General features: G+C 36.2%; 2 protein-coding genes across 2 annotated transcripts; both read left to right on the forward strand.

Annotated features, from left to right (window-relative positions):
• The first annotated feature begins 6,350 nt into the window (after nucleotides 1-6,350).
• Nucleotides 6,351-7,940, forward strand: LOC149017772 (expansin-A11-like). Its single transcript, XM_089154222.1, has 3 exons — nucleotides 6,351-6,805; nucleotides 6,896-7,208; nucleotides 7,467-7,940. Exons 1-3 carry the CDS (start codon nucleotides 6,667-6,669, stop codon nucleotides 7,777-7,779), a joined length of 765 nt encoding a protein of 254 aa, XP_089010348.1. The 5' UTR covers nucleotides 6,351-6,666; the 3' UTR covers nucleotides 7,780-7,940.
• Nucleotides 7,941-10,363: 2,423 nt separating this feature from the next.
• Nucleotides 10,364-11,717, forward strand: LOC149017773 (expansin-A11-like). Its single transcript, XM_089154223.1, has 3 exons — nucleotides 10,364-10,613; nucleotides 10,712-11,033; nucleotides 11,117-11,717. Exons 1-3 carry the CDS (start codon nucleotides 10,397-10,399, stop codon nucleotides 11,421-11,423), a joined length of 846 nt encoding a protein of 281 aa, XP_089010349.1. The 5' UTR covers nucleotides 10,364-10,396; the 3' UTR covers nucleotides 11,424-11,717.
• The last annotated feature ends 3,007 nt before the right edge of the window (nucleotides 11,718-14,724 follow it).

Raw genomic sequence — 14,724 nt, forward strand, 5'->3', positions numbered from 1 at the left:
ACCCAAAATCCATGGAATGGTTGGATTGGCATGAGACCCAGTGTGGTTTAAAAAAGTTTTATTGGAGATTAGTCCAAAGCATACATATGAGACGTCTTCAACAACACAGGGAAACAAGACATCAGAGTTACAAACATCAGATAACCAAGAAGCGGACAATGGCCAACTGATTCTCCTTGTAAACCTTCCTGGCCAAGAAGTGGGCAACTAGATTACACTCTTATGACTAAACAAAGTAAAATAAGAGATAAAATAGAAAGATAAATATGAGACGTCTTCCACAATTCGTTCTTACGTCTTGGAATTTGTCTTGTTTGGTCAAACAAGTCAAAACCAAAAAAAAATACCAAACAGAGGATACGATGGGTATTTTTCTTTTCTTGGTCCTTGCTTCCATCTTTGTGGTCAAAGCCTGCTTTTTCTTTTTCTTGTCGATTCTGTGGACGCCTTCCTCTTGTAAGAGTTACACCAGAAGATGCCTGCCTGCCTCTCCTTCCATTGTTGCTTACTTAAAACTCGATTCCTACCAGGTTGCGTGGATTCTGTGCCATTTTGGGCTAGCAGAAATTTTAATTTCATGTGATGTTTATAGTAATAGGTAGGTCACAGCCCTGGCCTTAGCTTTTTCTTAAGAGGTAAAGATATGATTATGCATGGTGTTCTTATCCAAGATTGAAACCAACCATTTGTATTAAGACACAACTCCCAATTTCACTTAAAATACAATTAATTCATTGAGTGCTTAGTGGATCATTCAGATTATATCATGATAAAAAGAATCATGGTTTATTCTAATGATTAATGTGATTGAAGGGAGGAAAAAAAGGTGAGAAAAGTACAAGTGACTGATATTTTTTGTGATTTTAATGGATGATTCATAAGACTGTCGGCCGCTCCTTTGGATATTCTTCAACTATGAGTAGGTTCATCTTCAAAAGCGTTCTTGACTAGATTTTCAGGGGTTAATTTTATATAATCATCTAAATATATGACAGGACTTCACTTTGAACCCAAGATAATTCATCAAATTGTTATACTATATCAATGATTTTATAGAGTTCAACTTGAGCTATAGAACAATAACTGTTTTTTTTTTATTTATTATCAATTTGAGTTTGTTTTTGTCAATTATACTATTATGTGTGATTCAAATTCTTATACTCAATTTTGAAGATTGATTCACATTGACATAATTTGATAAAGACTTGATAAGTCTAACCCATTTACCCAACTAAAACTGTGTATGTATCTTAAATTCTTCTTTCTGTATAGTCATTTTTTGAGACCTGGGTTTTAGCCTTAAGATTTTAGATAAAGAGTTTTCATAACTCTGATATGATCTTCTTCCAATATGGTGCCTTCTTCTTCGCTTTGAGCTCAGACTACAACTGTGATCGATTCCTGCTGTCCAGTAAACCAAGACCCACCCCTTACACACAGGTCACATGGCGGGCTCTGGTAATTATTTGGGTTGAAGATCACTTGGCAAAGGAGAAGGCCCAGTCGATCTTTGTGTGGTGTCATTGCGAGGTTATGGTCAGCCATGAGCTCATCAGTAGCGACTTTAAGTGTTAACCAGTGAAGCGCGCGCGTGGGAATCTCTAAGAGATCTGAAATCTTCACTTCTTTGGAGTCTTCTTATTAAACACCAGAAACTAAGGACAAGTGCCCTGACATGCACATAATAATTGGAAAAAGCCAAGGCATGGAGATAAACTGATAAGGAGATTGTTTCACTTGTTAAAAAGCTCCTCTCTTCTGAGTTCTGAGGTTTCAAATGGTTCAACTTTTTCCTTTTTCAACTCAGGCGGGGAAGACTTGGAAGTTGCAGTCTTAGATGGAGTTGGAAATCTAAAACTTGATTTCAACTCTATTTCTTTTTATCTTCTTTATCAATGTCCAGTCTCTGTCATGACATTTGAAGGAATATTACAATGTTCTCATCATGTAGTATAAATTGAAATGTAGTATATATCTAACCATTGTACCGTACGAGTATGACTTGGTGGAAGGATATGGAGGGAAATTTTAATCATCGCAGGATCTCATGCACCACGCACCGCATTCGTTTTTGTGTCCTAGGTAAATTATGATAATGATTTTTTTCAACAAGATATAGGTAAATTAAAGTATCAATACCAAAAAAAAAAATTTACATAAAGTCAATCCTATTTTTTTGGTTCTTATAATCTCATACAGATAACAATACAAATCTATACAATGAATATCTTTTGAGGATACTATTGTATTTTTCCCAATTTTCCTTATAGAAAGTTGAAGAAGAATAAATAGGAAAAAATAAACGGAAGAGAATAAATAGAAAGAAAGAGAAGAGATGAGAAATGAGAGGATAATAGGGATTGAGGAGGGTTAGTTTCTAATTAGGAATGGCATTTTGAATTTCTAGTAAGATTTTTTTTCTTTCTTAACCACGATTATAGAAGAGGAGAATATAGGAAGATGAAGAGGGGAGAATAATTAGGGATTGAGGGTTAGTTTTTAACTAGGGATGACAATTATACCCTTATTTACCTTTCAAATTATTCTCAAAATTGAGGGGGCCAATAGTGACATTTCACATGTGAGAAGACTATGAAGAATTAATATAAGTGAAATAGAAGGATTATTAATTTTAAATCCGGGGGGCCATGGCCCCCTCGGTATGGAGGGAATTTTAATCATCGAGGCTCAGTGCTCGTTTGTGCCTTGTAACGTTGGTGATCAGCGTGGAACCCATCATACAGATACTTGATATGACTTTCATGATAAGGGGTTGTGGGGAGTGGGTTGAGTGGGGGGTGTAGGTGGGGGTTATTATCAGATTACAATTAATGGAGCCTAAATGTTATTTGGCCAAGTAAGAGGGGAGGTAAGTGTCATTTATCCTAATGTAGTATCAGCTGACGTATCCGAGATTCTTGACTATTAATTACTTTTCTTCTGACTTGAATCACCAATCCCAACCCAAGTCCTGTTCTTGAGAGTTAGAGACCTGTCTTTGTTATTCATTTGTAGTGCTTACCAACCCAACACAATCGTGTTCCTAAAGAAAAAGGCAGAAAGGGTGAACTAATTAAGAGACCCTACAAAGAAGTAGATGAGTGACCATGATCACCACAACTTGCAATTTGCTTTTGTTTTTGGTGAATGCTTTTCTAGATCTTTAGCTAAAAACTATGAAAGTGGTTCTTCGGTCTCTTTCAGTGATCCAAGAATTGGGAGAGAGAAAGAGAGAGGAAAAGAAAGATTATTGCTTAAGGAGTCATCTTGTCAAAGTGGTTGGGATCGTATATTGATTCCTTTGGCCCATGCACCCTCTTTTTTCTCTAAGAGTAAGCGAATGACTAATTTTGTGTTTTAATTGATTAGAAGTCTATTAGAGTACGTAATGCTCACGTCTCTGCACTGCACCTCCATTTAGAGTCACAATAGAAATTGGTAAAGATTGCTAAGAGAATATGAGCATACAAGTTCGAAAATTGTTTGTGGGCCCCTGAGCCTGAGTTGGGCCTAGATCTGAGCATGCTTTTAGACATGAAATCTCACCACTCTGTTGTGACTTGTGGCATGGTCACATGACCCCTATTTCATAGGTCTTTAGCTTAAGGCCCATGGCCTGTACTTTAAATTTTGGATCCCAACAAGGAGTGCAATGGGTAGGTAGACCAACTAGTCCATCGACAATCGAAACATGTATAGGTGATCACTAGGGGATGGAACTCTAACCCTTCAGCTAATGCTTTTCCAATCTTAAACAAACTTGCAACTTTTAAGGAGAGGTTGTTACACTGGAATGGAGATACACTTTTGGGCACCTACAGACATCTATCAATGCATTGAAGAGACAATTAGCTGCCATCCAGGACATGAATGTCTTTGGGTACGCCCAACACCAAGAAGTCGAGATATCTAGGGAGCTAGATGTACTTTTGGCATGTGAGGAGGATTTTTGGAGGCAGAAATCGAGGTTAGAATAGCTGCAAGGAGGTGACCATAATTCTCAGTTCTTTCATGCTTCAACACTACAGAGGAAATCCCATAATGGGTTTTGAAAGTAAAGCTGAGTAATGGGGAATGGTGCTTTGATGAATATAAGGTTTATCAACTGTTTGTAGATCATTATAGGGAGCTTTTCACATCCCAAGAAATTGATGACGCTCCCTTGACTCAAACACTTGATTGTGTTGCTCCCGTAGTATCTAAGGAGGACAATCTAGCCTTATGTACATTTCCTAGAGAGGAGGAGATAAAGGAAGCTTTATTTGCTATGGCTCCGCTTGGCTTCTTACTTTTGTTTTTCCAGAGATTCTGGGAATTGGTGAAAGATGATATATATTCTTTTATTACTAACACTTTCTTGATAGGTACCATCCCGCAAGAGATTAATAATAACTTGGTGTACCTCATTTCGAAAGTCCCATGCCCTAAAGAGATTGATCATTATCAGCCCATTAGTTTGTGTGGTGTGGTGAGTAAGATCCTCTCAAAGGTGATAGCTACAAAGATCAACCCTTTTTTGCCATATCTCATCGAAGAAGAACCGTCAACCTTTGTACCTAAAAGATTGGTCTCTAATAATGTTTTCATTGGTCATGAGGCTTTCCATTAAGTTAAAAAGAGGAAGAAGGAAAAGGTAAGATGATGGCCTTGAAGATCGACCTAAGAAGAGCCTATGATAGAATGGGGTGGGATTCTTGGAGAAAATCTTATTGTGGATGGGATTCAATTATTGACTAGATTCTCTTATTCTATTAATTTCTTCTCTGTAGTGAGTAATTTTTCTTTCAAATCTCTATTGGAAATTGATTGGAGATGAAGAATCATAATTTCTATTGTTTCCGATCAGATTGTCGGGATAATATATCTTATGTCAATTTTAATGGTAGTTACTCTCAGAAGGAGACTTCTATTTTCAAATTTGTGTTAAGCTTTGTTTTTTGTTTTATTGTTATTGAAGATTCTTCTATAGTGCTCTATATTTGATTTAGACTTGAGATCATCCCTAAATCCATCAAAGATGGATGATCAAAAGTTTGAATTTCAGATTTAAAAAATTGCTAGAAAAGCTGACTATCGCTTGAGTGTCAGTTGAATTGACCAACCGCCTCAAGCGACCAGTTAGGTTCCATAAAACTATTTTGAGTTTGTTTCTGCTCAGTTTGAATCCTAAACTTTAATGTAACTTAATTAGCACAATTTAGGGGTTTCTTGGGATTTACTGGAGTTTTTTTATTGTGACGACTTAGCACTGCTAAGTTAGGTAAGGACACAATTACACAATTATCCATCTATTGTTTCGGCTATTCCCCACGTTTATCCATCTATTGTTTCGACTATTCCCCACGTGTAATTCACGATTCTTGTCTGATTGGAAGAGCTCTCTAACACAAACATCCCCCCCCCCAAAAAAAAAAAAAAAAAAAAAACCACACACACACACTCCCTTTTATAGAAGACACCATTGGCGTTGATGCAAAACCACACCCCGGTCTATAAGTCTGAATCCTCTACCCTTACAAGTAGAAGGCTGAACTCCCCTCATATTTGTTCACCATACATTATAAGTGGGCCCACTAAAGTGGATCTCCTAATGTGTGGTAAAGTGGTGTAAGGGAAGCATAAGTCTCTACTTATCATCCTAACTCTTGATTGGCTGATTTCAACTTGATTCCAGCCATAAGCAATTGCTGTAGTTATGCAAGCGCCTTGTACGGTTTGATAGCTAAACTGACCAAAAATAAATAAAAATTGCATACCATGCAAGTTGTATTAGATCATATGATTTTTTTGGGATAAAGTATCAGATAACATATATATCCATCTTCAATCCATTTAAAATATGGTACAATTGCTGTCCACATGAATCATGTTCCGCTCAATTTGGTTGATCCAGGAGTGTACGACATGGTTCATTTCATAATATTGATCTAACCTAGAAATTCGGGATTCTATGATATTAAAAATTAATGAATCTTTTTTGAGATTTGTATATGGAGGGTAGAAAATATAAAATTAGAGTGCAATGATCACTCATAAGAGGAGCACTCTGTGTTCTTTCTGTGACTTTATAACCACAAATATATGGGGTTCACAAATATAGAAAAAGTATAAAATTAAGAAAATATTTCCCATCACCATACCCTGTGGGTCCCTTGCAATTTGTGATCCGCCGACGGCCGTCATGGGAGCATAGAGTGCTCATGGGAGCATAGAGTGCTCACAATCATGGGAGAGGATAAGTACTCATAAAATAAGGCTAATGAAATAGCTTGCATAAACAGTGTTTTTTTCTTCTATTAAATGTTATTCATGGCTCTACTCTTCGGGCATTGCAAGTGGGCATGGTGGGAAGGGAAGAGAACGTGGGAATAATTGAATGAGATCCATGAATCCTCCTAGTTTCAGAGATATGCATCACATGAGAAAATCACATTAATTGATCAACGAATCAAAAAGCTGTAAGCGATTTCTATGGGTTGCAGTGATCACATGTGAGATAAAGATTGTTGTTTCAGAAAGATTCTTTTCTGTTTATATATGGAGAAGAAGCACCTCCATGCTTTAATGTTATTCACATTTCTGTTCCTTCTCAGTTATCACTACGGCCTTTTCTTCCTTCCTGTTTTTTCATACTCACATTGTTATGTAAGCTAGAGAACAGTGGTGATGGCGAGAAAAATTCTTTCGTGGTTCATTTTGTTGGGTTTCTTCTATCAAATCTGTCAAGTTAAAGCCCTCATGAGTTCTGGTTGGAGCAAAGGCCATGCCACCTTCTACGGCGACAGTGATGCCTCCGGAACAATGGGTATTGCTTTCTTAGCCTTTTCTTCCTCTTTCTAAAATCAGTTTTGCACTTTGCAGCTCTGTGAAGTTATATGATTTCTGTTGGTTGCAGGAGGTTCTTGTGGTTATGGTAATTTATATTCAACTGGGTATGGCACAAGGACTACCGCTTTAAGTACTTCGTTGTTCAATGATGGTGCCTCTTGTGGGCAGTGCTTCAAGATCATATGTGACTACAAATCAGAACCCAGATGGTGCGTTAAGGGTCGATCTGTGACTGTCACTGCTACCAATTATTGCCCACCAAATTATGATAGCAATAGTGGCTGGTGCAATCCTCCATTGAAGCATTTTGACATGTCTCAACCTGCCTGGGAGAAGATTGGCATCTACCAAGGAGGAATTATACCTGTTCTCTACCAAAGGTGATTACTTGCTTCTCCTCTATGCCTCATTTGTCAAGTCTTACTCCATCCATCAGGGCAGAGATCTGTGCTCCTCTCACATTCACATTTGGATTGGGTTTACTGGAGTCCAACTTCTAATATATTTTGTTAATATTCAAAGTGTCACACTTAATATATGATGGAGAAGTGTGAAAGGAACACAGATCTAGACGGGTAAAGGATTTAGACTGTCATTATTTGTCGAGGTTCTATATGTTTTTTGGGTTGTTGGTGCAGGGTTCCTTGCAAGAAGCATGGAGGAGTAAGGTTCACCATTAATGGAAAGAACTACTTTGAACTGGTGTTGATACACAATGTAGGAGGGAGTGGAGCAGTGAAGGCTGCTTGGATCAAAGGTTCAAATACAGGTTGGAGTGTGATGCAGAGGAACTGGGGATCTAATTGGCAGTCCAATGCTTATCTCAGTGGTCAATCTCTCTCCTTCAAGGTCACTACAGAAGATGGAAAAACTCTAATCTTCCCAGATTTAGTCCCCTCAAACTGGCAATTTGGTCAGACCTTCAGTAGCAAAGTACAATTCAAAGCTTAAACCATTAAGAAAGTAATGGATAGGTTTTGGCAGAGGCTTGCTTGCAATTTTACCAAAGCAGCCCGCTTCATCTCTTTTATCTTTGCTGTTGTTACTTCTGATCTCTTTAACTTAGTGTTGCTTCCTCTTATGTTCATCAGTGAACACCAGTGAACACCCCCTCCAGATCACCTAGATTTTTCCAGTTTTTAATTGACCCCACAATTGGATTGGTCATGAAATTTGTTTTTTAATGGCATAATTATAGATCCTTCATTAATTACCCCCACTTCCTTTTTGCTAGTTATTATTTCAATGTAACTATAGCATCTTAGCGTGTTTAGTCTGTTCTGTCAGCCTGAATCAGTCAAACGACTACTTTTGAATGACTAATTACTACTATTTTATTTTCTGTTGTGAATTAAAGAGAGATGAGCAAAAGTTACTCGTTCTCTAGCTATTTTTATTTTAGTTTTTTCGGTCACTTGTTCACAATCAGATTAAGTGTTAAAAAAACTATGTAGTAATTAATACGCTGAGGTATTTCAACGGAGATTTCCCTAAGACCATAGAAATCCTTAATAATGCTTTAGAATTGAATGCACAAATTGGCATTCAAGATACAACAACCAGGGTATCATTAACAATGAGGGAGCTACACAGATGGTGAAGAAGCATAAGTGCTTAATTTGGAAGGAGATTAAATCCTTATTGCTGAAGAGTCAATTAATATGGTAACAAAAAAAACGATTAATTGATAGAAGAATGCTTGATTAAATCACAGTTGGTCTTTATGTTCTTCATAGAAAGATGAAATATATTAGAAACTGTGAGAAACACATGACTGAGTTACATTAAACTCCCAAACCATGGAGCGGAGACATGTCAAATCATGAGACGCAATACTAATAGCGCCATCCAAGCGATGGAGTCAACGAAGCTATTTTCTTCTCTTGAAATAAAGAGAAAATTATATGTGGCAAACATAGAAGGCTAAGATACATCATCACTACATTGCATAAATAAAATATTATAGGACCATAGTTTGAAGTCGTTCTCTACAACATGCACTTTCAGAACCCTCTTGCAGTCGTGCAACTAATTGACACTAGTAACTTCCACTGATATGGTTAGTGATGTAGCTACATGTGTCGAATCCAAATCATAGTTTGGACGGACACCTTGTCGAGAGACAGAAAATCTAGACTCTAGCGATTAGTGGGGGCAAAATTTTGGGTGGGGTGAGGAAGATATACTAGAACTGTTAAAACAAACACTACAAAATAGCGAATTGAAAAAGAAACAAAAGTGAAAATATACAAAGATTTAATGTGGTTCACACACCGATGTGGTATGTTACGTCCACAGCAAAGAAGAAGAGTTTTTTCACTATATAGAAGAAGAACGGGAGGAGATCTCACAACTAATCACCAAAGATGGTGTTACAAGAACTCTTACTCAAAACCCTAATAAAAAATCTCAAATCTCTCAATAATGTGGTAGGCAAACATAAGATACATATATAGACTCCAATTGGGTAAACGGGTCAACCCATCGGGTCTGGTTGTACAGTCTCATGGGCTCCGTCCCCGCACCCCCTCTATAGACTAAGATCAGTAATGGGCTCCGGACTTGGGCTTATCAGCCTAAACCCTCTGCCTCTACCATAGATCTCTGCAAACAGGTCATTCAAATTGCCCACTAAAATATAGCAGTACGAATATGTCTTCCAAATCGGGTATACGAATTCGGGTCAAAACAAAACAAGGTACTTGACCAATTCCTGCAACCAAAGAAAAGAAACCCAAATGTAATTTGAGCGAAGCCAAAGAAGCTCCAGAAATCTGATTTAAATTGGTGGAACTTGTGCCTGGTTCCTGCAACCTAGTTGACGGAGAAAAGTCCATTGGTATCATGTGCAACAAAACACGTTGTATGGGCTTATTGGTTTTTCTCTTTTCTTCCTGGGGTGAAGATAGATTGCTTAAAATAAGAACAAGTTGACTTTCCTGTATCAGTTCAGATGAATTAAGTATGTCTAATTTCAATCCATTCAATATCGTACTTTTCCCAATTATTTTCGACAAACATGATAGGAATTAACTTATCCGCGAAGGCAGGTGATCAGATCGGTGCTGGTCGGTTTAGGGTGGTGTGTGTGAGTATGAGATCGTCTGTAAATGAATTAGAACGATCGACCGACCTTGAAGTTTGCCACTAACCTTTTGAGATTGATGTCCGATTTGAGATTTGAGAAAAATAAGAAAAAGATAAATAAACAAATAAACTTGCACAAGAGCTTTCCTCCTATTCATGGCTGTACTCTTTGGGCACTGCATGTGGGCATGGTGGGAAGGGAAGAGAACGTTGAAATAAGTGAATGAGATCCATAAATGCTCCTAGTTGCAGAGAGATGCAGTAGAGGAATCACATTAATTGATCAAAGAATTTAAAATCTAAGTGGTTCCTACAGGTTGCAGTGATCACGTGTGAAGCTCTTCTATTATTGAGAGAGAGAGAGAGAGAGAGAGAGAGAGAGATTATTGTTTGTTCTTTATATATACACAGTGAAACTGCTTCATTAAATGTAAATAGAATCCCAAACCTCATTCTCATCAGGTCTCTTCAGTAATCGCTAATGACTTTTCTTGCTTCCTCTTCATCCTCACATTGTTGTGCAAGCTGGAGATCAATGGAGATGAAGAAGATAGTTCTTGTGTTGTTTATCTTGTTACTTCTTTTGTTCTCTATTTTGTTTGGTGTCTTCTATGGAATCCATCGAACTAGGAGTTCTTCTGGTTGGAGCAAAGGGCATGCCACCTTCTATGGCGGCACCAATGCCTCTGGAACAATGGGTATTGCTATTGCTTCTTCTCTTTCTTAGTTCTTCCTTCTTCCCCTTTGGAGCTCTGTGAACAAATATGGTTTCTGATTTTTAATTTATAGAATGCAGGTGGTTCTTGTGGCTATGGTGATCTATACTCAACAGGGTATGGATCGATGAATGCAGCTTTAAGTACTGCCTTGTTCAAGGATGGTGCCTCTTGTGGGCAGTGCTTCGAGATCAAATGCGACTATGAATCAGACACCCAATGGTGCAGAAAGGGTGCATCTGTGATTGTCACTGCCACCAATTACTGCCCACCAGATTATAATAAGGCAAGCAACAATGGTGGCTGGTGCAATCCTCCATTGAAGCATTTTGACATGTCTCAACCAGCATGGGAGAAGATTGGAATCTACAAAGGAGGGATTATACCTGTTCTCTACCAAAGGTAATTGCTTGCTTTTCTTCCATGCCTCAATTTCAAATGTTTTAGACTTAACATAACATAAACATGTTCTTAATTTGTTGCAGGGTTCCTTGCAAGAAACATGGTGGAGTCAAGTTCACCATCAATGGAAAGAAGTACTTTGAACTGGTGTTGATGCATAATGTGGGTGGGAGAGGAGCAATAAAGGCTGCATGGATCAAAGGTTCCCAAACAGGTTGGAGTAAGATGTCAAGGAACTGGGGTTCTAATTGGCAATCTAATGCTGATCTCACTGGTCAGTCTCTCTCCTTCAAGATCACAACTGAAGATGGAAAGACTCTTACTTTCCCAGATTTAGTCCCATCAAATTGGCAATTTGGTCAGACCTTCACTGGCAAAGAACAATTCTAAGCTGAGACAGGAGGGTTCGGGACCAACTTTGCTGGGGGCTTGCTTGTTATTTCACTAAAGTTATCCCTCTTATTCCTTTAATTTTTGCTGTTGTTACTTCTCAATTTCCTCTGCTGTTGTTAATTACAAAGTTAGGGTTGATACCCTTTAGAGAAACCTAAATTCTCCCAAGTTCAATTGACCCCAAAATTGGATTATTTTTATCATGTAAGTTATATTGGAATAATATTGATGTAGATTTTCAATCCATTTCTTCTCCCATTCACATACATCAAGTATATATTGTAGATTTATACATGTTTAATCTATCTAATAGTGATTTATCTTCTTTTGAAAATATAAGGTAGATATCACTTATCATTTCCTCTTACTTTAATTAAATGACACTTAGACCTACTCTTAGTTGGATAATATTACTTACTTCCTTTCTTACCTAGCAAAGTTAACAAATATCTCCTTTCTATTAATTTTTTTTGTTAAGTTGTATTTTTATTATTAAATTTTTTTTGTAAACCCTAACTTACCCTCGTAGTTAAAATTTTGGGTTACCTTCAATAAATATTATTGTTAAAATCCAAAAATACCATTGATTACCTTGGTAGTTAAGACCTTAAACTACCCTAAAGTAATATTATTCGAAGACCCTAAAATACCCTTGTGCCTTTTAATTTAAATGCTTTTCCTAATATATATATCTTTTTACACTATATATATATATATATATATATATATATATATATATATATATATATATATATATATATATATATATATATATTTATTTTTTTTTTTTTTATATTTTTTTTTTTTTTTTTTTTTTTTTATTATATATATATATATATATATATATTAACGACAAATTTCCTCTTCTTAAAACCATACATTAACACAATTTTTAAATAACCTAAGTGGTACGTTGGTGAGTGTGGATGATCTTCCTTAACGTGATGCATTATAACCACAAATTGTGTGGGGCCCACAATCAAAAAAATAATAAAACATTTAAAAAAAATAAACCCCATCAGTCTAATCTTGTGGGCCCCTTTGTAATTTGTGGTCAAAGTTACCCGAGGAGCACTCTCTGCTCTCCATCGGGGAAGATCATCCGGACTCCACTTTGGTCCCTTCACATTTGAAATTTGAATATACTTAATGGTGTGGCTAACAGTGTTAGTCTGTGTGGGATGCTCATATAATATATCACATTAAGAGAATCTAACATTAGTTTATGGTCCACTAAAGAGACCCATAGGTAAAAATCTTTTCCTAACATGTTTGTAACTTCGATGAAATATATAATATAGGGATAAGAATTTTCTAATCCTATTTATATAAATAAGAACTATCCAATAAGAGAGGGGAATATACGTACAGAATTGTGTGAGGTATTTATGGTATTAAACATCTTGTCCATATGATGAAAACCAGATACAAAATCTTATAAAATTTGTAAAATCATATCACCTAATGAAGAAAAGCAGTGCAACAAATCCAATGCAAGTGTTTCCATGGAGTAAAATATCATCAATATGAAATATAGATGAGTTCAGTCCACCCTTGCAATCTTGTTCTAGGAAAAAGAAGGAAAAGTATATTTACAAAAATCAGTTCTTCTATCTTCTTCTTTTTCAATTTTTTTTTTTTTCTTTCTGGGATAAGCGATCAGTTCGGCTATCTCATTGTGGGTGTGAGTATGACTGAGAGCCCACCCTAGGCAAATATAGCGTTAAAAAGTTGAATGAATCTTCTAGGATTGAATGAGTCTCCACCTTCGGTTAATAGAATATTCAAGTTTTTTCTATTTTCTTGTATTATCATTTAAGATTAATATTGAAGATCATCATTTGCGCTTTTTTTTTTTTGTACAAAGGGGCTTAAGCCAGGGGATTGGAATAATAATATGCCTCAGCAAAAGTCGAACCCACAACCTCTTCACTAAGAAAACTTGGTTTCACCACTAGAACAGCTCTGCATTGGCATTTGCATTGTCTTTTAATATTGAATCTATTGACTACATCACTCATTACTGTGGTTTAATCCTTGTGTGATGTTTAATTTAAAAAGGAAGAAATTTCAACTTGACAAAAGATCCTTCCATTTTAGAAGTCACTTCCAAAACATGGGATCAGAACCCAATCAACTCGTTGCCTACTCATATCATTAACGAGTAAACTTAGCTAATTATAGAACAAATTAGAGGAATCTTTACCCAAAAATAGGGAGAAATAAAAGAAATATTGTTGGAATATGGAAGGAAGAACTAATGGATAGGAACGATTGAACGAAGCAAAGTAGGAGATATACTCATATACATCATACTTTTGTCAGTTTAAACTCCACTCTTGTCAAGGATAAGATTAAAACTTTCCTCTTCCTCGTAAGAAATCTCTTAATTTGGGCAAATTATATCTTCATCACTCATAAGAATGGCATTAAAGGAAATGTTTAAAGAGGTTATCAGCCTTGTCATTAGTGAGTCGTGTGCCTTATCCCTAGTTCCACACACCAAATTCAAATGCTGCCAACTCTATCTCCATCATTAAAGGAAAATAAAATGGTTGCAAGAAATCAAATATTTGTAAATATTATTCTTTAATATGCAAATTTACTGTTTTTTGTGACCGATATGCTGGTTTTAAAAAGGAAATTAAGTAAAGATTTACAAAGACAATTTGAACAGAAATTTGTTAATCTTTCCATAAAATCTTAAGTCAATTTGAACAGAAATTTGTTATTTTTTCTATATATTTTGGGTGCAACCTTTTTAAGCATTTGATTTTCTTCTAATGTGCTTGAATTTTAAAAGAAAAAATCATCTCATTGAGCCCATAAAATGTTACACATCACAAATTAAGTATTACACGTAGCATTCAGGTCATGCCCCATATTTATACCATTGAAAATATTTATACTTTGGGAGGATATCACCTAAATAAGTGTCTAAGGTCGAGGATAAATGTATTTTTCCTTCAACGGATTGAGTGTGGTAAATAAAATGGATAAGACTTGAGGTCTCCCTAAATCTTTAGTTAGATTCAAATTCAATGAAGGTTTTTACACACCTAACACAACCCGATTATAAGCGAGCGAGTTTTTGTCCTTCGACCATTCACAATTTTATTACTTCTAAAATTAAAACTATCAAGTAAATTATAATGGCATAAGAAATGTATATAAAACACAAAAAATATTTATGTTATGAAAGAAAAAAAAATTGGTAGACTATGATAATTGAAATAGGGAGGAGAGAGAGTAACTTGATTGGACCAAAACGTCCTTGCCAACTTAATCTAGCGGAATT

Source organism: Hakea prostrata, chromosome 4 (assembly GCF_041222555.1).
Source record: "Hakea prostrata isolate BN-2017 chromosome 4, UWA_Hpros_2, whole genome shotgun sequence".
In the NCBI taxonomy this organism is placed as follows: Eukaryota; Viridiplantae; Streptophyta; class Magnoliopsida; order Proteales; family Proteaceae; genus Hakea; species Hakea prostrata.

What these genes read in the sequence shown, in the direction of transcription:
- LOC149017773 (XM_089154223.1), top strand. Translation starts at nt 10,397, where the DNA reads ATGACTTTTCTTGCTTCCTCTTCATCCTCACATTGTTGTGCAAGCTGG. An exon ending in CAATGCCTCTGGAACAATGG is followed by an intron (nt 10,614 to 10,711) that starts GTATTGCTATTG and finishes TATAGAATGCAG; the next exon opens with GTGGTTCTTGTGGCTATGGT. An exon ending in ATACCTGTTCTCTACCAAAG is followed by an intron (nt 11,034 to 11,116) that starts GTAATTGCTTGC and finishes AATTTGTTGCAG; the next exon opens with GGTTCCTTGCAAGAAACATG.
- LOC149017772 (XM_089154222.1), top strand. Translation starts at nt 6,667, where the DNA reads ATGGCGAGAAAAATTCTTTCGTGGTTCATTTTGTTGGGTTTCTTCTAT. An exon ending in TGATGCCTCCGGAACAATGG is followed by an intron (nt 6,806 to 6,895) that starts GTATTGCTTTCT and finishes TGTTGGTTGCAG; the next exon opens with GAGGTTCTTGTGGTTATGGT. An exon ending in ATACCTGTTCTCTACCAAAG is followed by an intron (nt 7,209 to 7,466) that starts GTGATTACTTGC and finishes TTGTTGGTGCAG; the next exon opens with GGTTCCTTGCAAGAAGCATG.